This window comes from Diadema setosum, chromosome 22 (genome assembly GCF_964275005.1).
Source record: "Diadema setosum chromosome 22, eeDiaSeto1, whole genome shotgun sequence".
NCBI classification, from domain to species: domain Eukaryota; kingdom Metazoa; phylum Echinodermata; class Echinoidea; order Diadematoida; family Diadematidae; genus Diadema; species Diadema setosum.
Window position 1 is genome coordinate 22,778,026 of NC_092706.1, and position 26,807 is coordinate 22,804,832.

The 26,807-nt window shown below is 38.5% G+C and overlaps 1 protein-coding gene across 1 annotated transcript; it reads left to right on the top strand.

The window, feature by feature from the left end:
* On the top strand, positions 1-26,085 carry LOC140245028 (solute carrier family 15 member 1-like). Its single transcript, XM_072324618.1, is given in 23 exon segments — positions 1-224; positions 1,518-1,582; positions 4,727-4,820; positions 6,882-7,023; positions 7,817-7,909; positions 8,423-8,522; positions 8,981-9,149; positions 10,512-10,594; positions 12,633-12,716; positions 13,441-13,575; positions 14,795-14,827; positions 15,535-15,705; positions 16,206-16,322; positions 18,280-18,441; positions 19,489-19,535; positions 20,332-20,463; positions 22,235-22,367; positions 23,524-23,550; positions 23,552-23,630; positions 23,633-23,655; positions 24,550-24,598; positions 24,601-24,656; positions 25,628-26,085. Coding segments are annotated over 23 exon segments (2,292 nt in total). The 5' UTR covers positions 1-130; the 3' UTR covers positions 25,832-26,085.
* The last annotated feature ends 722 nt before the right edge of the window (positions 26,086-26,807 follow it).

Below are 26,807 nucleotides of genomic sequence, written 5' to 3' on the forward strand. Positions count from 1 at the left end.
GCTCTGCTGGTAGAGGGAAAGTTGTAAGGCTCATTATTGATATATATAATACTGCGCAAAGCGGGAAGAGCGGCGGACTGCAGAGGGGGGAAAAGGGTCTAGCCTCTGATTGGCTGGAGTGAGCTGACGGATGACGGACCTGGCCGAAGAAAGCGAGCTGGTTCCTTTCATCATGGAAGAAAATAGCGCCCCCAATAGTGGTGGCAAACCTACCCCAACCCAAGGTATTAACAGTGAGATGTTTGTTGATTTGGGATATTCTTCACAGATCTGAAGTGTTTAGTGCTGAGTGAAAATCTAACCTCCCTCCTCATCACTTTCACCCTCTTTTTATTTTTTATTTTTTTGCAAATTGAAAGCTTTTGTTTGACAGTTACATGGTCTACTAGTACTGCAACTACTTCTGCTGCTGCTTCTACTATACATCTATTATTTCCACTTCGATCTACTGCTATGTCACTTATTTTGATACCACTACTGTATTCTACTTCTATTCCTACTGCTATTGCTAGCTGCTACATACTGCTGCTATTACTAGTACCACTACTACTACCACCACTACTACTGCTACTACTACTACTACTACCACCACTACTACCACCACTACTGCTGCTACTACTACTACTACTACTACTGCTACTACTACTGCTACTACTACTACTACTACCACTACTACTACTGCTACTACTACTAGTACTACCACCACTACTACCACCACTACTGCTACTACTGCTACTACTACTAACTACTACTACGACGACCACCACGTAAACGATGACTACTGCTGCTACTACTACTACTACTACTACTACTTCTATTACATAACTACTATTGCTGCATCTGCTACTGTATGACTACAACAACTACTACTACTACTACTTCTACTTCTGCTACCACCACTGCTACTACTACTTCTACAACTGCTACTACTACTACTATTAGTACTACTACTACTACTGCCACTATATGTTCTGGTACAAGTGATATTTCCACTATGATTACTGTGATGTGTCCTTATAGCTGTGATAAAGTCATTTTAGTTTTATAGTATTCTAAAACAATTTCTTCTTCTGCTACTCTTACTAAGGTTGTCACTCCTTCAGCAATGGTAATGCATGCTTGTTGTACACTTTGCTTCGTCTGCTTCTGGTATTTAATGCCATTTTGTCTGATCTATGAAAAAATCTCTTTAAAAAAGAATAAGGACACCATCACCTATAAAGCATGCTAGTAAAATCAGTGCTACGCATAAAGTGCATTAATATTTCTTTGTGAATTCATTTACCGTGGGCCCAAAGTAACACCATGAAACCAAACCTGAAGACAGACACAAAAAGAGCTGATGTACGTGCTTCATATGTGATGTAAAGCTTCATATGAATTTAATTCTAATAGAGTTCATAGAGTATTACAGTGCTCATGATGATAATTTTCCATGATCAAATTCATGTATTCAATTCAGAATTCTTTTGTCAAGAGTTTTTCCTCCCATCATCTGTGCCTGATTGATGTTGCAGATACGTCGCTGATAGGCAAACAGCCCGACAAGAAGATCAGCGGCAAAGGATGGGGGCGTGTGGGGGTAAGTCGTGAGTCCCTCATTAGGTCATAATCAGGACTAATTTCATATTGAAGAAGGATGCGTGTGCATGAGTTTTGTCGGAAGAGCTCGCCAAATGGGTAAATGCAATTACGTGATTTGAACATATTTCACTACGGTGCTGCCGCGATTTGAACATGTTTCAATACGGTGCTGCTATTAGTGGCGAAATGTAGGTCGGTGCAAAACATCAAGACGACAAAACAACCTGCCTTTTTTATATCATTTATCAAGCTTACTTGAATTGGTTGTTGGTAATGACACATGAGAAATCAGAGCAGCGTAACAGCAATTGATTGAAGAAAATGGGCAAATATATAGAAAAGTTTCACAGTTTAGATGTCAGTCGGTCATGCCATTTTCAAGATAATTATTCTAACTGTCATCAGTTTCATTGAATTCTTCTTTTTTCTCCTTAAAGGTCCTGTTTTCCGTTGGGAGCAGTGATTTAAAAAATGTTCAAGATATCACATTTCATGCATACATATGTATGTGTAGGTCTGTTGTACCACAAAACATCCTACCATATACTCAGTAACATTTTTGCAATAAAGCCTAAAATATAAGGAGATATCAGTATTTTTCTCAATAAACTGTGGACGGTTTAGTCTGGAAACATTTTTGTATAACTATTGTTCACATTTTGTATATATTTAACAATACTTGATATTGATTTTGCTGATTCAAATTTTGACAGTGGTTGTTTCTATCCCTGACTCACATTTTAGAACTATTTCAAAGCACTACTGCTGATTTTGTTTCATCTGCAAATTGTAACTAATGCCTGTAACCTTTGTGCTGCATTCAGCAATTTAATTGCTTGCACATTCAAACACTTTCTTTGTCAATTGTCTCAGAAATCAGGTAACTACCGTACGAGCTGAAATTTTCGCGGTGGTTTTATTTTCGCGAATTTCACGAATCGCCTTTGAAGCGCGAAAATAACAACACGCGAAAATAACAACGCACAAATAAGTAAGTACAGTTAGACCCTCGCAACTGTAAAATTAACAACACGCGAAAATGTCCTCCAAGTAGCAATTCGCGAAAATATCTGTACGCGAAAATTTCAGCTCGTACAGTTATTGGGCCTTCAGGCTGGACTGAGGCACAGTGCTACACAATAATATACAAATAGTGAATGGTCACGAGTGCAATGGTACGAGATTTCGCACGAGGTGAGAGATAGCTAGAGGCGCTCTTTTAGTGCGCCTCATCTTTCACCGAGTGCGAAATCTCGTTCCATTGCACGAGTAAAGAACATACACTATTTGTTTTATACAACACCTCAAACGTCAACGGATTTGGTACTCACAGATTCTTGAATTTAGCACAGAAATGGCAACCATTTTCCGTGAAAGACGAATGAGTAGCCTCACTGTGTATGTACATGTTAACGTGTATGTACGTATGCGAAACGAAGTTGTTTACAAGAAATGAGTGACAAAAGTACGCGCTTGTAAGCGCGCTTGTAGTTGTTGAGTGCATGCGGCACATGTTTGTTTATTGTGACATCAGAGCGCATGCACTAGAACATTTTGATCGAACCAAAATTGCACGCTGAGACAGCCAGAGCGTGTAATAGAACCTTTCACTAAATGTCACGTGACGGGCAATCGACCAATCGGATAGCTACATTCTACATAGGTGTTGTATAATGAGCTTTCTAACTTCTACAGCTAGGTCAAGTTTGTATGGATAACCTATTGCTAATGAAAAAGTTTTGCAAGTAAGGCATAGTGCCTGGGCAAGGGTTAAGAGAGTGTGCATACTATGTACATTGTACTAAAAAAATTCTTAGTTGTCATTTTTCTTTTCTTTTTCTGTTCGTTTGGGGTATATTTCTTGGAAAGGGGAAAACAGATCAAACTGAATAAATAGGCACGGTTTGTAGATTGGGCCAGAAGAACAGCTGTCATAAATCTGAGGATTTTTTGATGTTTACACCTTGTACAAATGTCTATCAGTCTGTATCTCTTTCCATTTGCTGCGAATCCTATTCTTAACCCTTTATTTGCCGTGGTATAACCCCCTGGGCCCTGTGTGCCACATTATTATTCTGAGATACCAACGTTGTCATGCTTTGGGAAGACATTCTGTTTTTCTAATCCATATATTAAACTTTTATAGATTTCTGTTAAGCTGGACCTGTAGTAAGCAAAGTTGTAGAGAAAATGCCAAGCTCTGCTTTGATGTACAATGTAGATTGTATGACTGATCTGTTAATTGCTTTTCTTTCAAATGACCAGGAACTACATTATTGTATAAAAAATGCATGAGTTTTGCATACAAATAATGACAGAAACTTAGAATTTACACACAAATTCAGTAGGGAACACTGCTTGCTAGTCAATCAGCAAATAAAATGCAAACTATATGTGAGAGGAGGGAAACGCTTTCATTGTACTGTGGCCTTTTGCGATGTATTGATCGGTTTGGGCAGGTTTGGGTGGGTTTGTGCATTTGAGCAGAATTTGTGAAGTTGGCACGCCGTCGACCGAGTCGGGCGTGCGAATGTGGCACATAAAGAGTTAATATTTAGTACTGGTTCTTACTCATGATCAGAATTCCTATCTAGATTCAAATGGATGATTACCAAAATTTGGTCCATATTTCGTCTCACTCAACTCCACAAAACAACCACTGGCTGCTCATAACATGTGACCTGCCATATTACAATAAAAAACAATGGTTCGATGGCTGGCATTTATAGTGACACAATGAGTTACATGTATATACACATGTGATGATAATTCATAGTTTTGTGCTCCATTCATTTGGTCAATGCATTTAATGAGCTCTGTGATTTCCTTTCCCTCCCTAACTTGATGTTCTTGTTGTTTTTTTTCTTCCCCTCTTATGTATAACTCTCTATCTGTCCATCTGTGTCTGTTGTTCTTTCTGCATGTTTTTCTGTCTGTTCTTGTTTACGTCTGTGTATTTGTCTGTTTCTTTGGCTATCTCTCTGCATGTCTGTCTGCCTGGCTGTCTTTTTCTTTATGATTTGTTTTTCTGTCTATCTCTCCATCTGTCTGTATATGTCTATTTGTCCGTCCGTCTGTCTGTCTGTTGGTGTGTCTGTCTGTTTGTGTGTCTGTCTGTTTATTTGTCTGTCTCCTGTTCCAGAAATTCATGACAGGCAGGTCTGGGTTCCCCAAGAGTGTCTTTTTCATCGTTGGCACAGAGTTCTGCGAGAGGTTTTCATACTATGGCATGAAAGGTTTGTGAACTGTCACGCCATTCCTTTTTAGATGTACTTTGTGGTAGAAGAACAACAAAAACGATATCAGTAATGATTACAATGTTGATCACTGATGGTTACTGATGATTGTGAAGATGACAATGATGATAGAAGTTCTTATAGTAATGAGGATGATGATAATTGTAATGATACTGCTACTACTACTACTTCTACTAACTACTACTTCTACTACTACTACTCCTGCTACTACAACTACTACTGCTGCTGCTGCTGCTACTACCACCACTACTACTACTTCTACTACTACTACTACTACTACTACTACTACTACTACTACTACTACTACTACTACTACTACTAGTACTACTACTACTACTACTACTAGTACTACTACTACTACTACTACTACTACCAATGCTACTACTACTACTACCAATACTACTACTACTACTACTTCTATTACTGTTGTCAATAATGGTAATAGATAATGACCACATTGTTTAGTAAAAGCTAAGGATGATGGTGTTAATGAAATGATGTTTGGGGGAAATGATTGAACAAGTTTGTTTTCTCTAATCAAGTATAATGAGAAAGAAATGCCAGATACACAGATAGCTATATTTACATATCCCAAGGTGTATTTGTATTCCAAATGTCAAACATGTTTGCTTTGTAAAGTATTATCCGTATTGTATCAAGATTGTATTTGTTTAAACAGGATTGCTGTGTCTGACTTGATGTCTGGCAATAACAATTTTTTTTTTTTTTTTGATTGGGGGGGGGTAAATTTTACATGACATCAAAAGCATCACAAGTGACATATTTCCATGATGTAGCACAGAAAAAGTTAAGAGAAGAATCTAGGTGATGTCAGTGATTTGATAATCTTGACCACCTAGGATTTAAAGGCACCACTTTTAACATTAACATCGTTTCCTGTTTGCTAGCAAAGCCTCTGATATTATGTTAATATAGAGCTATGAAAAAAAATAGGCTAGGAAATAAATGCTTATTGCTTTAAATACAACAGAGTGAAACTATGAGAGTGGGCAGATTTCCAATACAAATCACTTCATTTTTCTCACAGACAGTGGCATATGAATCAACAATGCAGTATAGTTTACGAGCATGGTAGTATTCAAGCTGATTGACAAATTGCCTTACATGGACATAGATAAGCACTGAATTGCTCAGTTTGTCTTTTGTCATGGCTGCTACTACAACACTGATCAATTCAGTGCTTATACAGTACGTTGTAGGTCAATTTGTCAATAGTTGCAATAAAAACAACTCGACGCTAGAATTTCATCAATTTGAACATGCTGGTATTGGTTTGTAAATCTTGTGATTGTAATGGCATATATTATATTCTCTCAAAGTATTTGTATTCTAAAGTGTTTATCCATGTTTTTGAACATCATGATGCAGTTCAGTCGGCAAAGTTGGACAAGCGCTTCTGAAATAGAGCCACGACAAATGAATTAGAGGGAGCATCTGAAAATCCATACCCCTTTTATGTTGCACTCAACTTTAGCTCACTTCTGAAGCAATTAATGTAGCTTTAGCTCAAGATAAGTCATTTTATACTGTAATTCTTGACCACTCGAGTTTCATGCAAGACCAGAGTTAAACTTGGTAAAGTTATCACCCCTCCCCTCAGCTGTGCTTTCCACAAGTGCTTTTTTCAAACAACAACAACAACAACAACAAAATCAGTGTACTGTACTTATTCAAATTCATGAAATTCTTCTATTAAGATGTTTTCATTGCAACTGATTGACAAACTGCCATACATCTACGTAAATAATTATAATTTGTCAATCAGTTGCAATATACTTATGTTCATGGGTTACTAAATTTAGCTTGAGTTAAAATGGAGATACCATTTATACTGACATTAGCTTGGGCCTGGAGCTGACCTGTTCTACCAGTGGGCTAGCTTTAGCTAGGGCTATTACATGTCTTTTGACCCTGTATACTGAGAGTCATTTTGATTCAGGTCCGGTCCTGAAGCGAGATAACTCCCAGTGTATATGGGGTGCTGATGAAGTCAGCTGTTTGCTTTGCTCCACTCCCCAGCTATCCTGGTGCTCTACTTCACCAACATCCTTCTCCTTGGCGACAACACGGCGACAGCCATCTACCACTCCTTCAACATGCTCTGCTACTTCTCCCCCATCTTTGGAGCCATGATAGCGGACGGATGGCTCGGGAAATACAGGTAGGTTTTAAAGTTTTAAGAAAGTTTTCAAGCATATTTTACTTGAAAGGTATTCTGGAATTAATCAGTATCATTCCGAATTAATGAGAGGATAGCATGATAGGGATGTATTTGTGAAAATGGCATCTTGTGTATTGTATCTTATATTTTGTTTGTGTATATGTATGTGGGTGTCCATGCATGTGCTGACTTTTTTTTGTTGGTTATAGTTTATAGAAAGAAGAGACATAACGCTGTATTTACTTTCCCTGGGTTAGTTTTAAATAAGGCCTATTGCCTTCTTATTAACCCCTTCAATTGATAACTCTGGTTGTTTGCTTGCTTGTTTGTTTGTTTTGTCACATTTTCTTGGTAGATTTGTCATACTATTGTCACATTTTCATGTATGATAATGTATTCATGTTTTATTAAGTGAAAATAAAGGAATGAACGAGGTAACAGAAAAATGCATTATGTACTGACTCTGCGCAATTAAGAGCTATACATGTCCTGTTCATAAAGCATGCTGTCATTTTTTTTTTCCAGGTAAAAGAGTTAAAAAATGCTGACCTATTGGTAAAATAATGATGCAATTATCCATGGCTGATTAAAGAAGATTGCTTGGTTTCTGTTTTTGTTTTAAAATCTGATACTATAAATAGGTGGTTGAGCGATCATAGTTATTATTATCTTATTTTTATAGTCATTGCCACCAGGCAGACACTTGTCAGCAGCCTTAGTATCCATGACGATGACTTCACAGTTTTTATATCTTATTATCACTGTCTACCTCATCCTGCTTCCACTGCTCCAGGACCATTGTGTACATCGCCCAGATCTACATGATTGGCAATGCCGTGATGTGTTTCACCGCCTTACCTCCCCAGACTACGGGATCACCGGAATTGTAAGTGGATGACATTCAAACTTCTTTGTATTCTTTTGTTTAAACACTTTGGTGCTCTCTGTAAGATCAAATTACACATTGACGACTTCATACCTCATGAAATGCCACTTTCGAGAAATTAGAAGATGGATTTCTGGTATGTACGAGTGTACTCTGTTCACTTGAATAACAGAACATTTTGGCCTCCAAATCCCTCGGAATAGTATGAGTACTTAAAAGAGTTTTTAGTGCTTAACCTTGTATCAGTGAACGAGTGAGCATGAGTTAATAAATATTCTTTGTACATCCTTCAAATTCTGCCATGTTTACACACGTGAGTGTGTGTGCAGTCTATGCACATACACACCAATAGTGTTGGACTAACATTACAGCAGCACAAATCAAGGATAGGTGCCGCGTGTGTGCTATCTATGCACATACACAACAATAGTGTTGGACTAACAGTACAGCAGCACAAATCTTCAAGTTGTGTGGTTCTTTTTGTAATAACGCTATTCACTTCCTTCTCTGCAGATATGGCCCAATGATAGGTCTTATCCTAATAGGTCTTGGAACCGGTGGTATTAAGCCCTGTGTGTCAGCCTTTGGAGGCGACCAGTTTAATGCTGATCAGGTACTGCTTGTTTTTTTTTTTGTTTTCTGTTTGTTTTGTTTTACATTCAAATCACAACTATCTAGGACATCAATCATACACCTGCAGCATATGCTCATATTTTCATCAGTGAATGATAATCTTTCAGTTCTACATTTTTTTTTTTTTTTTTGGGGGGGGGGGGGGAGTAGTGTCACTTCTGGGGTCAACCCCTACCCCACCCCCACCCCCTCCATTCTGCCAGCCCTGTGATAATTGTGCTGTAATATTACATGACATTGTACTTTTTTTTTTGCTCCTTTGTTGTGATGTGCTCAAAGTTTGTTTGATTCTGTGCAACAATGTAATTTTATTTTGTGTTGATTTTAGAAGCAGAATAGATGTAAAACGAACAAATGAGCAGTAAATCTGAAAGACTTTGCATCCAAATTAAATGAGATGAATGAAGACACCTTACTTTGAAACTTTTCCGCATCCAGGAACGAGACATCCAGAGATTCTTCTCCATCTTCTACTTCTCCATCAACTGCGGAAGCCTCCTGTCCACCTTTCTCACGCCCATCCTCCGTCACGATGTCCAGTGCTTCGGCAACGACTGCTACACCCTGGCATTTGGGGTCCCCGCAGCTCTAATGGCCGTGGCGATAAGTGAGTTTTGAGAACAGACTAATATCGGTCTTTGTGTGCTAGGCATTATGGGAAGGAGGCGGAGGGTTCTTGACCTTTCCTTTCTTCTTTTATTCTCACTCATAATTAAACTCCTCTGTGCCTTTGTTCTTATGATGACCTAAATGTGTTTTAAAGTGTTTGCCATTTTTGTTTGTATTCATCTTGCCATTTTCATTTTATTCATTTGTCTCTGTTTATGTTTCCTTTTAATGAGTGGATGAATTAAAAACCTCCGCGTGCAGTATGTGCCAGCATTTTTCTCAGATTTTGATTAAGAAATAAAGAGTTTTTTATAGTGTGCCATCTGAAACCAGCATTGCATTCCTTCAGGTTATGTTTCCTAGTGATTAATGTTTCTTGTATGAAGTTGATGTTGTTTGGAGATTTCAACAAAATGCTTACGGGTGACTGTATCTTTATGTAATCCAAACAGACTGAGCTATAGTACATGAGCGTCTCTCTTTTGTCTCTATTAAAGAAAACATAAACATGCACATTAAAAGACACTGGTTTATTGCAGGGCTCCACACTAACTTTATTTTTTGGTGGCCCGATGGGGCCACCAAAATCATCAATTTCAAAATTTTGGTGGCCTGAGAGAAAAATTTGGTGGCCCCCCCCCAAAAAAAACAATGAAAAACATTGATAAAAGTCCTTTTTTTTTAATGAGTCGCACACTCACTGCATACATTTATGCATTTCCGGCGCAAAAAGTTACGAATTTATTGACATACTTTTCAAAAAATTTTGGTGGCCCGAGGCGGGCCACCAAATTTGCCCTTTTCTGAAATTTGGTGGCCCGACTTTCATTTTTGGTGGCCCCGGGCCACCGGGCCACCGTTAGTGTCGAGCCCTGTTTATTGAAGGTAATCGATGGCTTCCCAAGGCGACATTACCCTAATAGAATGAAGATTCTATTCATAACATCATCTGTCAATCACTGGAAAATACTCGTATGATTAACTTAAGACAATGTAATGCAACTGGAATATCCTTGCAATGTCTTTTGCTAATCATACTAATGACAGTGGAAACATGTAGCTTATGTTCAGTTTAGAGAAAGGTGCATTCTTACTTTTAATTAGCAATGATTGACGGATAATGTCATTGAAAGCATCTTTGTATGGATGCCTATTTTTGTAAGAGTATCCAAGTTATCTGACTAAATATAGTAAAAAAATGCAGGTTATAAAGATATATATTAATTTTGCCACATAAGTGGTGTCCAGGTAATCATTAATCAATACAAGTCAACAAACATTTGCAGTGCATCATTCCTTTACTGCTATGGTAGCAAATAGAAATTGATTTAGAATATTATTTCCTTGTCTATTTCTGCAGTCATATTCATTATTGGCCGCAACTCCTACAGGAACAATCCTCCGACAGGCAACGTGGTCGGGGAAGTGATCAAGGCTACAGCTGTATGCAAATCTATTTCTTTTTTTCAATATCAGTTTAAAGGGTGTGTACAGTTCTGGTGGAGGTGAGGATTTAGCTTTTAACGTTTTGCGAGATATTCAGAAACCACTCTATGAGATGTCAAAGAGCATGCAGTTCTAAGGAGTATCAAAAGTTTATTCGATGAAAATCGGTTTTGAAATGGCTGAGATATCCAAAAACAAGGTGAAACAAAGAGATCCTAATAAAGTTGTGGCATGTCGCCTTTTATTATTAGCACTTTTTTTGATATCTCAGCCATTTGAAAACCAATTTTCATCGAATAAACGTTGAATCCTTCTTAAAATTACATGCTCTTTCATATTTCATAAGAGGCTTTTCATTATGTCACCTAGGAATGTTCAAAACATGAATCCCCACCTCAACCAGTACTGTACAGTCCCTTTAAGTATTTAAATTCAGTTCAGTTTAATTCAATTTGATTTTACTGTCCATTTCTCTAAATTTTGTTTTGCCTGCATGCATGCATAGAACACATTAGTACATACAACTTGTACATTACGTACAATGCATGCATGCTAGACACAGGTATAATTTATGAACATTGCAGATAGATTGTGGTGTACATACATTGTAGGAATACAAGGGATATGACATCAGTATCAATATCAATGTTAGAAATATGTGACATTAGTGATATAAAAATATTGTTCTGCACATGATATCACTCTTATTTGTTTTGTATGTGGGATTGAATTGACTTCACTTGGTTTCTACATCCTTCTCAGAGTGCTACAAATGAATGAGATGTTCTACATGTATGTGAATATAAAATGAAAAAAATCATAAAAATGGGTAAAATATGGTGTTTCTTGTATCAGCACAAAGAGATCATCTGCCTTACTTAAAGGGACTGTACAGTACTGGTTGAGGTGGGGATTCGTGTTTTGAACATTCCTTTGTGAGATAATGAGAAACCTCTTATGAAATATGAAAGAGCATGTAATTTTAAGAAGGATTCAACATTTATTTGATGAAAATTGGTTTTCAAATGGCTGAGATATCAAAAAAAGTGATAACAACAAAAGGCGACAGGCCACGCCTTTTATTAGGATCTCTTTGTTTCACCTTGTTTTTGGATAGCTCAGCCATTTCATAACTGATTTTCATCAAATAAACTTTTGATACCCCTTAGAATTGCATGCTCTTTGACATCTCAGAGTGGTTTTTGAATATCTCGCAAAACGTTAAAAGCTAAATACTCACCTCGACCAGAACTGTACACACCCTTTAATAGTGCATGTGAGCTGATATCATTCCTTTGATTTGCCCTAGTGTCGTCATCAAAATTTTCTTCCCAAAATGATTGAATTACTGACATATTAATGCACACAGTTAAATGAAGAGTGCCATGCTGGCCACATGTACAGTATGTAGTACACATTGTGGACACATACAGGTACATAACCTGAGGTGATTTCATTCATATTTTCAGTAGATACTTATGCAGGATGAGTTACTCCTTTTTGTGTGTGTGTAATTTGTCTAATTTTCCTCTAATTTTTCATCTTTTAAGCCTTGGTCACAACCCACCATGTGTGCTTTTAGTCTGTACGTTTTTAGCGGAGACCACGGCATTCACGTTTCTCTGAAAACATGGGGAGGGAGTGACAAGAGCAGGGAGGGAGTACGTCAACTGTTGCGGTACTTGGTATGAATCGGGAGCCTGAACGCAGCGAAAGTTCCTAAGTGTCCTAAAAGTGCTACGGCGTGTCTGCCTGCTCTAAAATCCATACTGAGGCAGTACTTATTACGTACAAATCCCCAAATTTTGCCCACGTTTTTGCAAGTAGACAGCACGCACTTGCAAGTACGGCAGATTGTGACCGAGGCTTATTTAACTTATTTCAATATCCCCTGTGATGACAAGAGTGTAAAGATTTTGTCCCATTACTTTGAATTAGCAAAACGTTTTTTTGAGGATATTCTGATATGAAATTTTGTTTTCTGTGCACTTTTCTTGGTAATCATTGTTCTCTTTGCCATTATTTTTGTCAACAGTATGCAGTAAAAAATCGTTTCCAGCAGCGAAAAAGCGGGGAGGAGAGAAATCACTGGATGGACTGGGCTTCCGACAAGTACGATGTAAGACTCGGGAGCAATCTGTGATTTCCTCTTACCTGTGGCAGAATTTACATCATTTGTACTGTATCTTCTCATCGAGTACTTATGTTCTATTGGATGGCAATTAATGGGATACCAGGGAATATTACACAATTTAGGGCCCATATTGCACGAATAAAAAAATGAGTGCAAATAAGGGCCTTAACGAGTGCAATATTCCCTGGTATTCCATGAATCAAAGCCATCCAATGTGATTATTGGCATCTACCTGGTTAATCTCTTGAACCTTTGGAGTGATTAAAAAAAAAAAATCAATGACAGATTTTTTTTGGAGTTTCATATATTTTATGCCACAGTGGTGACAGTAACAGCGACTATGGTATCAATAAGAAGAAATCCTAAATGTTTGTTTGTTGCTTGATCTGTTATGTTTGATAGCTATGCATGTAAAGTAGTTACTACCATTGCAGTTCATCTTGTAGTGTAAGCAAAGAAGTCAAGTGATTTTAGCCAATAGCATACTTGTGCAAGTACTATGTAATGTTCCTTCTTTTTGTTTTGCTATTTTAACCCATTGAGGATGGACTGATTTTGCTACAACAGGCATTTCCCATTGACACCTGCCCGAGTATACTCAAGACTCGTCCTCAAGGGGTTAATTTGTGAATAATTGAAATAAGAATGCAGCAACAGAAATAAAAATAGATAATTGCTGTTTTTATGTCATCACTGTCTCACTTTATAGAGCGGGTTGATTGAAGACATCAAGACCCTCTACCACGTCCTGTTCATCTACCTCCCGCTGCCGTTCTTCTGGGCACTCTTTGACCAGCAGGGATCTAGATGGACACTACAGGCGGAACATATGGACGGGAGACTAGTCAGTTCAATTGTAACCCCATCGCCGCACACCCCATATCATTCTCTCCCCCGCTGATTTTTGCCCACTGATATGTGCAAGAAATTTTTAACAAGCTGTCTAACAAGAAAAACTACTAAATTCTGTGTTTCGATGCCATGAAAAAGACAGTAGCAGTAAAGTGTCAAAGTGACTTGAATGAAGTATCAGTCCATGTTCATTTGTGTTTTTCTTCTTTCTTGCAGAAGAATTCACTTTTCAAATAAGATCCAAATGACAACTCAGGGTTGAAACTCAGAATTTTCATGATATTGTTATTGATTCAAATTACTGTAAGCTTTAACAACATTGATGTGTGTCTGTCAACAAGCAACAAGCTCCAAAACTGATCAGAGACCCATTTTATCAAAAGATGAAATCGATTATAAATTTCCTTACCACACAGGCTGCCATAGACTTATGATAGAAGTTAACTATGCAATCACTTATAACTCTTTATGAAATAGGGCCATGGTCTGATTTATATGCCCTATATGAGTGATATTTTTGTGCATTTTAATGGCCTTCATGTATTGACCTTTTCCCAAGGGTTTATACACGTTAAAATGTCTGTGTATGGATTGAATCACCCCCTTTTACTTTTACACATTTCATTCATGTAAATTTTAATCCACTTAAAAAAAGGAAAAAAAAAAAAAACCTGAACAATGAATATCTCTGTAAATGTCTGATTTTGAAAAATCCTTTCATCAATGTCCGTGATATCATAAACAAAACAATACCATAGTCAAAAGAGGAAAGAAGTGTCTAAAAACTTTGTAAACATACATCATGTATCATTTTTGTTTTATTTGACATTGAACATGATGATTAGACAGCTAGGATATTGATGAATACTGTAAGACCCAAAATGTTTGTGCCCATTTTAATTTCATGAATTTTGCGAGAGCAAAGATTCGCAAATTAAAATGCATGAGAAAAATCATTTCTACACTATGTGCATATGCATTGATGCCAGTTGCTATTTGAAAAAATTTCATGCTGCCAAAAGGGCCGTGAGCTTGAAGTACCAAAACTTTCATGCCACGAAAATATCTTGTTTTACAGAACTTACTCTGCATATACCTATGTTTTGAAATTTCATGTTTCATACCTAATGTTCATTGCCTTTAATTATGTATTTATGTTTTCTTCTTATCATATATATATATATATATTTTTTATTTGTACCATATTACAGGGATCATGGCAAATCAAGCCAGACCAAATGCAGGTAAGAAAACTTATCATATTCAATATGTTTACAATGTATACAAAACTACAACAAGCGGCACACACTACATTCTGTTGTAAGTCTTTAGAATTAGTTTCTGTAGATTATTCTGTCAATTGCAGTCATAAATGAATTACAAATGATATCAAACATGTCCATGAATTTGACCATAGATCAGTTACCCTTGTGAATAGTTTAATGGCTTTTTGTAGCCGTAAAAGATATCTGACAGAACTATGGTGCATCTCAATTAGATTTTCAACTAAAGTAAAAGTAGAGTTTATACTTGAAAGCTTTGTCCAATAAAGATCAAATAAGCTAAACAGATCGTAATCAAATGCTTGGTGCATTGTTAGCACTTGAATCATACTCATATATTTTTATGTTTTCATTGCTGCTTTTGTCAGGTTGTAACTGATATTTTTAAGTTATTTGGTAAACAACTTGCTGACATTGGCTACCACTTACATTGTATTAGTTCATTCAAGTCACCCTTCATACAGGCCTTATGTTGTTGTCTTTTTACATTAGGTACTTTTTCTCCTCTTTTAAGTAGGTACAGTATTGTGTACATAGGGCTTTCAGCTCTGCCAATGCTATTTGTTATGAAAAATGAAATTGAAGAAAAAACAGCTTTATTCTCTTTTTCCAGTACATACCTGATATCTGAAGTACTCATTTTATTTTCATACCCTTTTCACTCACAGGCTTTGAATCCAGTTTTTATTCTGCTATTCATCCCTCTGTTTGAGGGAGGCATCTACCCCCTCCTGGACAAATGCGGTGTGCCAAAGCGCCCTCTACAGAGAATGGCTGCAGGGATGGCTCTGGCCATGCTGGCATTTGTGTGCGCTGGCTTCTTGCAACTCAAGATTGAGGTACATTTAACTACAGTGTATGTGACTGCCACTGCTAACTATTTTGCTGGATATACAACTGTATCATGGAAAAAAAAGTAAACAAAAAATCAAATATGCTGTTTTTACCTAACAGTTCTAGTTTACATTTCTATTTAATTAGAATGCAGGTTTCTATGTCAGATTATTCATAATGGGCCCCACTCACAAGTTCTGCTTCTTGAGTACTCGTATCCATTTTCTTCATGCTCATTCAGTACTGCATGTGACTACATGTATGTCTGGTTTTCAATAAAATTGACATTGAAAAATGAAAAAAAAGATCATATCAAAAACTTAAAATGCCACTTTTTGACCCAAAATTCATCCACTCGGTTCTAGAGAAATTCAACTTTTTTGTGAGTTTTGTGATGCATGGTGATCTACCTACAGTGATTTCTAGTCTTGTACACCCCTCTGTTCAATCTTTATTCCTTCTCCATCTTCCATCCTTCTTCCTTCTGTCCATCACTGACCTGCAGGCGACAGAAATTAGCCTCCCGGGAGACGAGCAAGCCATAGTGAATGTCATTAACGCGTCGCCCTGCCCAGTAGATGTCCAGAGCAAATTCTACACTGGCCAGCTGGACATAGCAGAGGTGAGAATTGTCTGAAATCCGTACACATTTCAGTCTTGTTGTATTGTGCAGTTTTTCTGTATAAGCTCTGTATTTGTGATGGAGTTAGGACCAGTTGGTAAATGCAAAGGATTTAGAGGACTTTTTTAAGTACAGCGCTTGCCAATAGTTGTCGGCACAAGATGCAGAGAGAGTCGATGGAAGTGGACAGCGATATTAGATCTATTTTTAGCTCATCCTTCTGACAAATTTGACATTTGTCATTTCTTGTCCATGATAGTCTTCCATCATGCTGTCTGTCCAAACTTTGATAATAACTTTGTGCCTTTTTTTGGGGGGGGGGGGGCTGGATTGTGATTGTTGTTTGTTGATCTGAACAGGATGGGTGTTGTTGAAGAAATGTGCAATCCAGTACTCACACATGATGTTAGTTCATTCAGATTTTTGTTTTTTGTTACTTTTATTTCAGTTTGGATTTGAGGCATATTAAGGCTTGATTTTTTTAATGAAATCTGTACAATCTGGTCCCCTTTATTTCACTCAGTGTATTTATAGTATGAGAGCTGTGCTGTAAGGCACTGGACATGTACACACCATACAGCAAGTGTAATTTTTCCAGAATCAGAACTTCCAAGACAATTTTGTGAATGGTCAAATTCATGATTGTGGAGTATAGCAATTGATCAAGAAATCGATATCATTCACTCATTTTTAAAGGCAAGTCCACCTTCATACAGTGCACTCCCGTCATAACGAAATGCTCGGGACCGGCAGTTTTCTTTCCTTATAACGAAATTTCGTTATAACCGAACAATACAATATATAACGAAAACAAGGAAACCATGCATATATATCATATTCTGTTTGCTGAATCCTTAGCATACACTGGAAAGCTATGTAAAATGTGCCTTGGGATTATTGTATTACTATATTAAACGCTCCCTTCAGAAACTGTGCGTGACACAAGGAGCGAACACGTAGTGATGTGAAGCATTCGCCCATGCAGAGACGCTGTAAATGCTTGTTCCGCTACGTATTTTCGAAAGCAATTCGCATTTCGTTATGACGGAGCACATTTCTCTTGTTTTTCTTTGTCTGTGGCGCTCGGCAAAGACTTCGTTATAACGGAAATTTCGCTATAACCGTGTTCGTTGTAAGCGAATTTTGTACCATAGACTTTAATGGTGATAATTTTGGGACCAGAAGTTTTACTTCGTTATAACGAAATTTCGTTATAACCGTGTTCGTTGTAACGGGAGTACACTGTATACATAAGGATTGAGAGAATGCAGCAATATTATTATAACACATCAGTGAAAATTTGAGGAAAATCGGACAATGCGTTCAAAAGTTATGAATTTTTAAAGTATCTACGCAGTCACTGCTGGATAAGAAGACTACTACAGTGTATGATGTCACATGCGTACAACGATATAAGGAATTGCAACTGATTGACAGATTGCCCTACATCGACGTATATAAGGAATATAAAAAGAGAATTTCACAAAACTTTACTTTTTGAATAAAGTGCAAATTTCTTCGACTTGCTACTGACGTATGTTAAGGGTAATATTATTCCCCCTACCTTCTGAAAGAGAGAAGTTGAGTGTTCTTTTGTTATGCGAGAAAAATGGAAATATGTTGAATTTTCTTTATTCTTTCTTTATAACGTTGTACACATGTGACATCACAAGCTATAGTAGTCTTTTCATCCAGCCGTGACTGAGCAGAAACTTCAAAAATTCATAACTTTTGAATGGATTGTCCGATTTTCCTCAAACTCTCAATGATGTGTTCTACTAATATTGCTGCATTCACTCAACCCGCATGTCTATTAAGGTGAACTTGTCCTTTAAGAAGAAGTGAGTACATCCATTCACACAGTAGGTGTACTGAAATCTATGAAAATAAAAACACCGTGCAATATATGCCATCTACAGTATTTTGTTTTTATGATGTATGCTTTGATTTTCTGCAGAGCACAAAGGGGAAAACATTTGCTGTAGGAACATATGAAATGAACTTCCAGCCTGGTTGCCAGGGGCTCACACCAGCACTGCCATTTTCTGCAAACCTTGACAAAAGAGGAGAAGAAACGGTTATTGTCTACAGCCAGTCAAACCAGCTCGAAGCTATACAGGTATTACAAACTTCACTCAGATTCTAGCTATGTGATCAGACAATTTTCTTTCTTTTCTTTCTCTTTTTACCTCTCTCAGACTGACCAATGACTTTAGCTGTATGCTTGATAATCTGCGATGAAAACTGGTTGTATAAGTTGTGTCGGCTCTCTTCATGAAAGTGCTTAGATTTGTGTTTACAAGCATTGGAAAGTACAGATGTAAGTACTTAAAGTAAGCTTACTATGCTAGATAATCTGTGATAAGAATTAGCTGTATACATGTCGGCTGTCTTCGTAGTAGCGCTTATTTGTAATTTCAAGGGATCAAAAGTAAATACATTCACTTGTGTGGGTTACTAAGATTGTGGAGGGACTAACCTAGGTGCATTGTATTTCACTAAATTAATTCTGCTGGTAAAAATGGAACATCATACTAATGACAAATGTTTTAGATCGGAATGCACATATTGCATGATTGTATGTGAAATGATGGCCACTGATTTGTCTTCTTTTTTTTTTTCCATCAGACGGATTGCTGGAAAAAAAAAAACTTTTTAAATAGTACAGTATGTTTCACACCGGGGTGTGTGGTGTAATGGGTGGAGGTGATTTACAATACATGCCTGTCAATTGCAGAACAAGATGCTCCTGGAAATCCCCTTCCATGCTCCCCCCCCCCCCCCCCCCCCCCCCTCCTCTGCAAAATTTCTAAATCTTCACCAGCCCAAAACAAATGCCATTGTGTGATCAATGTGGAGGATGTTTCTGGACCCCGTTTCATGAAAGGTGTTAGGATAGCAACTCTTGCCAGAATAGCCATTTCCCATAGTGACAGCCATTCAGGAAGCTGGATTCTTGTCATTATCATGATAATTGCTATTCTAGCAAGAGTTACCAACATAGCAACTTTTTGTGAAATGGAGCCCAGTGTTTTGCTCTAAAACAAAATACTGCAGGATTGACCCACATAGTGTAGCTAATGAATGCCGTGTAGTGATCTTTAGCCTGGTGATGTCTTCGAGGCTGTACAACAGTACATGGGTATTGTCTTTCAATCTGTTTCAGGTCAAGGGTCATTTAGAGAAGCCGGAAAGAGGTCTAGGAACCGTCAGGTAAGCAGATTCTTGTTAGACTTCTTTAAATATTATGTACACAATGCATCTAATTTTCTTATTAAGATATGAAATTTGAACACAGATTTTGAGAATATAGGAACTATTTGAACAGACAAAGTTTACCATCAGTCTTTTGTTCCACCATATGAATATTTCCTCACTGAACATGGAAGTAGAACAGTGAGAATAACCATTCTGCATTCTCAGTTATTTTCTGTCATGTTTCATTCATGACACACAGCACTGAGGTACAGTAAATGTAGAATATATTGCTCCTTTCAAATGATAGTTTGTGAATTTTGTAGCATTACTGTCAAACTGATATACACTGTATGCATATAAATCATTCTTTTTAAAAAAAAAAAAATCAGACTGAATTATTTGAATTGTATTTTGGATTTTCAGGTCCTTCAAGAGTACTCAGAGTTACCCTGTTGAAACAAGGAAATGAAATAAAGTAAATGAATGAATGAATCACTTAAGTAGATCTGTTAATGAAGGTAAAAATGAATGAAAAAAGCATGAATTGATTACTGTAAAAGTGGACATTTTCATTTGAGTAAATATTTGCGCTTGACCGGGTAGGATGAATTCCATATGTTTTAGATCTCGCAGAGTCAACATATAGAATAGTATTATATTCAACAAGCAGTGAATTTATGTGCTTTTATTTTTGTGCTAGATTTATGTCACTTAAAATGTAGAAAAAATTTCATAGAATGAAAATTTCTACCTTCACAGGATTTAAAACTGTTATCAATATTTCCCTTCTGATTTTTTTTTTTCCCTCCAGCCTTGGTTACTTCATTGCTGATGATTCTCTGCCCACTAATCTGACAGTGTCTCTCGAGAATTCTGCTCGGAGTTACAAGCTGGGTGCCCTCATCTTTAATGTCAGCAGTCCAATTGATGTGGAGCCAGAGCTGTAAGTGGTGCCCATGGAGACCAAGCATCATCATGTGCTTGATGTTTTAGAGAAACAGGAGATGGGAGAGGAGGAAGGGGAGGTGGGAGAGATAGGCGTGGTCAGACTGGCAAACGATCGAGGAAACATCGTGAAGTCTTCGCGATCTTTTGTCGCGCAGTCACACTGGCAGCCAAACTTGGATCAAGAAGTTTGGGTCATTGGTATGCGTGCGCAAGAAAGAAGAAAGAGCGTGCCATCTAATGGCTAGTGATTGTGATGTAACAATGCACATCTGTGCATGACAATGGCCTCGCACTTTGGAGACACCACCCGCAAACAGATCAAGAAGTTTGACGGGGTAAGGGAAATATCCCTAGTCGGAGTGGGAAGTTTTGCAAGAAGTTTTGCGAGAAGTTTCATGGGAAGTTTGCGATCACACTGGCAAAACTTTGAGATCTTAAAGATTGCGAACTTAATCTTCTCGATCTTTTGCCAGTCTGACTGCGCCTGGGTGAGGGGTTCAGGGATGGATGGACATGGAGGGGGGGGGGGGGAGAGGAGGTCATGAATAGGAGGAGGTGAAGAGGGGAAGTGAGGGAGGAGTTAATGAATGGGAGAAAGAGGAGGATAGGGAGTGAGAGGGAGAGAGAGATGAGAGGAATTTGGAGGGAAGGGGCGAGGGAGGGGGTGATGAATTGGAAATGGGGTGTAAGGGAGGGGAGAGGCAAGGGAGAGGAGGAGGCTAAGTGGGAGAGATACAAGTGTAGGAGGAGGATGAGGAGTTCAGGGATTGGCAGAGGAGAGGAATGGGGAGAGGGCAGTGAAAGGAAGTGAGAGAGGAGGTCAGATATGGAGGGCGGTGGAGAAGGAGGTGAGGGGGAGATGATGTAACGGAGGAGGGAGTGACAGAGAGGAGGGGCGAGGGGCAAGGGAGAGTAGAAATCATTGATGTCGGACAGAGAGAGATGAAGGGAAAGGGGTGAAAGGGAAGGGAGGATGTGGGGGTGATTGATGGGAGGAGAAGATGACAGAGAGGGAGGAGGAAGAAGGTCAGGTAGGAGTAGAGGGGGGGGGGGGGGGAAGGCCAAAGAGAATGGAGAATGGGAGGAGGAGGTACAGTATTGAGGGGCAGAGGTGGAGCAGGTGAGGGAGGGGATGTTGAAAGGGAGGAAGGGTGAAGGGGGGAGGTGAGAGAGAAATGGGGTGAAGGGGAAGAGATAAGGAGGGGGAGATGGGGCAATGAATAAGAGAATAAGAAGGATGTTAGGGGAGGAGGTGGGAGAGAGAGAGGAGGAGGAGATGGGGAAAGAGAAGGGGGGTACGGTAGAGGGTTTGTTCAAGTGTATGCTAATGTGATATGTACCCATACCTGTTTTACTCACATGTTTTCACTTAATGTCCCGTTTCTAAAATGAACCTAAAGAAATGATGTCACTTGCATCAATTTGCTGATTGGATTTGCAATGATTTACCAAAGTGACAGCTCTTTTAGGATTGTTTTGCCAACTAACCAGTGAAAGCATGATCTTTATATCTTATAGTCCACAGTAGTGGGAACTGCCCATTACCTCATTCAATTTGCATATTTAGTTATGACTGATATTCTTGTCTTGTGACACTTAGGATTAAATCTTGAATTACTCAACTTCTGTGTTTTGTCTTCTGTTTGAATTTGCTCTTTGCTTTTTACTCAACATAACATGATGTCGGGTTTTTCCTTCAGTGATGTGCATCTAACATTTCCATTAAAAGTACCACTTGTCTTGTGGCATCCCCCCCCCCCCTGCAGATACGACATCTATGCTCTTCAAGTTGCAGATGGAGTCAATGGCACCAAAGAACACCTCGGCAAAGTTGATGTCTGGAGTGGGGGAATCTACCGCCTGTTCTTGCAGCCAGCAAATATGACTCACCAGGACGAGGTTTGTTACTTTCCGTTTGTGTGCAGAGAAAATTGTAGTTTAATGATTTCCATTGTGCACTGTTGTGATCACCTAACATTTACAACGCACTCACTTTGCTCTCTGGAAAGTATCCCTCGAATTAAGCACCCCTGGGAAGCACCCTTGGAAAGTGCCCCTGGGAAACACCCCAGGGCATTTCCAATTGAAATGAAGAAATGACGAAATGAAGAAAATTTATCCTCACAAGAAAAGAACCCCCCCCCCCCCCCCCAAAAAAAAAAAAAAAAAAAAAAAAAAAAAAAAAAAAAATCTTGGAAAATGTACTAGGTCTTCACTAAGCACCCCCGTTAAGTGATCTTGGAAGCACCCTTGGGAGGTACCCCTGGGAAGTGCCACTGGGAAGCCCCCCCCCCCCCCCAATTCTCACAATAAAGGAAAACAAACAGACATTTTCTTTGAAAATGAACTGAAGAGTTTGTTTGCAAAAACCGATAAGTCCATTTTGAAGTATGGTCTCTGTCATAAAGTACAAAATAACACCTTTTAAATGATATATTGGTCACTACATATAAAGGTACATTTTGACATGGTCAAAAGAAGCAAAAATTTTCTTATTATTCTCTTTATTTTTCTTGACCTTTAATCGCAAATATCTCCATTTGACAATTTTGGACTTATCGGTTTTTGCGATCAAACTCTTCAACTACACTTCCTCATCAAGCACCCTGTGAAATACCCCTGGGAGCACCCTTGGAAGCACCACTGGTGAGCACCCCTCAGAAAGTGCGCCTAGAAGCACCCTAGGGGCACTTCACCCTAGGGGCACTTCCCAGTGAATGAAGAAATGATGAAATGAAGAAAAGTGATTCTCACAATCAAAGAAAACAAACAAAAAAATTTTCTTGGAAAATGTACTAGGTCTTCCTCACCAAGCGCCTCTATAAAGTGCCCTGGGAAGCAACCCTTGGAAGTACGTACCCCAGTGAAGTACCCCTGGGAAGTGCCTCCGGGAAGCACCCCAGGGGCACTTCCAAGTGATGTGAAGAAATAATTAAATGAAGAAAAGTGATTTTCACCATAAAAGAAAACAAACTGAAAGAGATTTTCTGGAAAATGTACTCGGTCTTCCTCACCAAGATGGTGGATGTTGCACTCTCTCCTCTCCATGTTACAGGTTCTCCTTGCTGTGCATGTGGAGGTGGGAACCAAACAGCGTGTCCATGATGCTACAGATTCCCCAGTACATGATCATCACCTGTGGAGAGATTCTCTTCTCCATCACTGTCTGGAGTTCTCATACTCACAGGTAACTAGTTGATACTTGATGCTTGATGAGGTAATCCCTCTTGTAGCTCCAAGAAGCTAGACTGGGATGGGGTCTAGGGCAATACCCCTGGACAATTACAGTCTACTCAGACCCTGACCCTAACCCTAATCCTAATCCTGAACGTAATCTCCAACCTAAAACCTAACCCTAACCCTGACCATAATTCGTACTCTGACCTTATTACTAACCACTATTTGGCCGGGGGTAATTATCCTTGAGTGGTAATTGCCCTGATACGTTGGGATGAATTACACATGTATTTTTTGAAAGGTGTTATGGTGACAGTGTCTAGCGCACTCTATTGTTGTGAAAAATATTCACAACAATAGATGCGCTGTGCGAGTAAGATCTGGATGCATCTTCTTGGAAAAGATCCAGTACACAGCTGCAAGTTTTAACAAGTGAACTCTCATAGTAGTTCTTCAGTCTTTAAGTGATTCAAGTGAAATCTGGCACACATACACTGTACTGAGCTCGATGAGAAGTTATGCCAGCACATTTTTCAACAGTAGAGAAAAGCATGTTGCCGAGGTACAGCACATTATGGCCTCAAAATCAGGTAAAAGGGTTTTCGATTGAACTATACACTAGTGTATGATTCAAACAAAATATGGCACACATGCTAACCTCGATGTGAAGTTGTGCAAGACACATTTTTCAATAGTAGTGGAAAGTACATGGAAAGGGCATTGCCATGGTAACAGCACAGTAGGGACTTCTAAAATAAGTTAGGAAGCTTGCAGATGAAACTACTTCTCCAGTTTTAAAGTGATTCAAATAAAACTGGCACACATGCTGGGCCCTGTGTGAAGTTGTTCGTGACACATTTTTCAACAGTAGCAGAATGATGCTGGTTTCTCGTTCCTAAACCAGGCTCCGGTCAGCATGAAATCCTGCGTCCAGGCGGCCTGGCTATTGACCGTTGCTTTGGCAACCTCATCGTGGTCATCGTGGCAGAGGCACAGTTTATTGGAAGTCAGGTGAGTCGATTCTCTTACTGTGCTTCCTCCCACTGTTCAACACATATAGTGTCTTATTTATTTTAAATAGTGTATATTTGCAAATTTGGCATACCAGCATAATAAATCGGAAATGACAGTGTAAAAAACAGGTGAACTCGTAAGTACTAATTGTAACCCCCCCCCCCCCCCCAAAAAAAAAAAAAAAAAAAAAAGGGGGACAGAGACTAGTTGGCTTATGTGCAGTTTTGGAATATGACAAATCTATATTATCCTTAAAATACAGGAGTTATGGGATTATCACCAATATTTCCATCTAATTCATGTGAAGCATTTCAGTTTAAATGGAGATTGTAATGAATATCACATTTTTTGTATTTGAGGTTTTTCTTGACATTTTCTGAAGAAATGAATACTGTAAAAGTGGAAATTTTTCATGCATTTTGTGCATCCAAAAGCAAGTGCGAAATAAAAACACGCTAATATTTTTGCATGCCATAATGTTTGTGGAGTCAATGTTTTAATTCTGTGGAATTAAAAACACACGAAACTCATCTTACCCAGCTGAGTGTGAAAAATTACTCTCGCAAAAATATCACTTTTACAGTATAACTGTTACCTTTTTCCTCCTTTGGTTTTTTGTGTGTGTCCGATAATAAGAATCTTTTGAAGGAATTGAAAAAAAACACCTTCCACATGGAAGTTGCTAGTTAATGATTGTTATGATCAGGGATGTTAATGTATGGCAAACTTACTAATTACTAGTCATTAGTCTTTACTTTTGCCCAACCTAAGTAAACTTTGTAGTAGTACTAATAGTACTGGATGTTCAATATGAAACAAGAATACTTAGTGATGTGTGTAAAGAAAATAAAGTGAGTTATGGATGTCTTTACAGTAGTTTTATTTTAGTCAGTCTCACACTTGTAATGCCAGGTATCTTTAATTATGCAGACAGATTTATGTCTTTCCTGTTCCCATTTTGTATGCAGGCGATAGAATTCTTCGTGTTTGCTGGCCTGATGGCGGTGGTCATCGTTATATTTTCAATCATGGCGTGGTGCTATGTGTACGTCACACCGCAATCCCCCGACGTCCCGATGAGCGACAATGCTGGCCTCATTTCAAACGACGATTTCGAGGACGCGGCCCTGCCGTCGGGGAGCTACCAAAGTTTAGAGGATTCACAAAAATAATGACTAGCCTATCTGGCTGCATGTGATAAGTGCTAGGTTACAATGTTCAGTGTTTTTCATTGAATAATGCCAATTGGATGTTGCGAATTTATATCTGTAATCATGTCAGTAAATGTGCCTGTTTAGGTGTGTTAAGCCCTTATGGGCTAGAAGACATTCTTCGCGTCTTTAGGTGTTGAAAGGAACTCAGCTCATTGTTTGTTTGTTTGTTTGTTTTCCACTAAAAGTGACCGTTACCCTGATCCATATTTGATGCTCCCTTTGCAGAATGAATCATTTTTAACCAAGGGTAAATTAAAGATGCCCATAGCGTGTTTCTAGGATAGATAAAATCTCCAAAATCTTTCTGACAGTAGACAGACAGTATTCTTTTGCCTGTGTGGTAGCATTGGCGTGAGATGTCCGTGATTGTCAGTGTTCTGATAACATGTATGGGAGTTATCCTGCAAATGTATTGTGCCAAACAAGTGTGCTTTGTGGTGGCATGCCTGTCTTGCTTTAATCAGCTGTTGGCAGGTCAGGCAAGCCATGCGGAAACAAACAAGCAAAAATAAGTGTAGAAAAGAAATCAGAGAATATGAGACGCTGTTGCCAAATGCATGAAGTATATAAGTTGGATGGTCGTAGATTAACCCATTGAGGACAGGCTGATTTTGCTACAAAACGCATTTCCCATAGACACTTGCCCGAGTATGCTCGGGACTCGTCCTCAATGGATTAAAACTTTGCTTTTTCAGTGAAGTTTGGAGAAACCTCCAGTCAGCTCTTGTGATGTGCATTAATGCTGTGTATTGAAGATGAGTGTGACTGAGGTGTGATAGATTATGAACCAAACACTATATTACTAAAAGTTCTCCCTTGCCAACACAGTATACTTATTTTGTGATATGGTGTCAATTTTGGATTGTTGTATGTTTACAGAACTGTTTTAATGAAATCAGTTTTCCGTACAGTTATACAACCGTAGACCTTCATT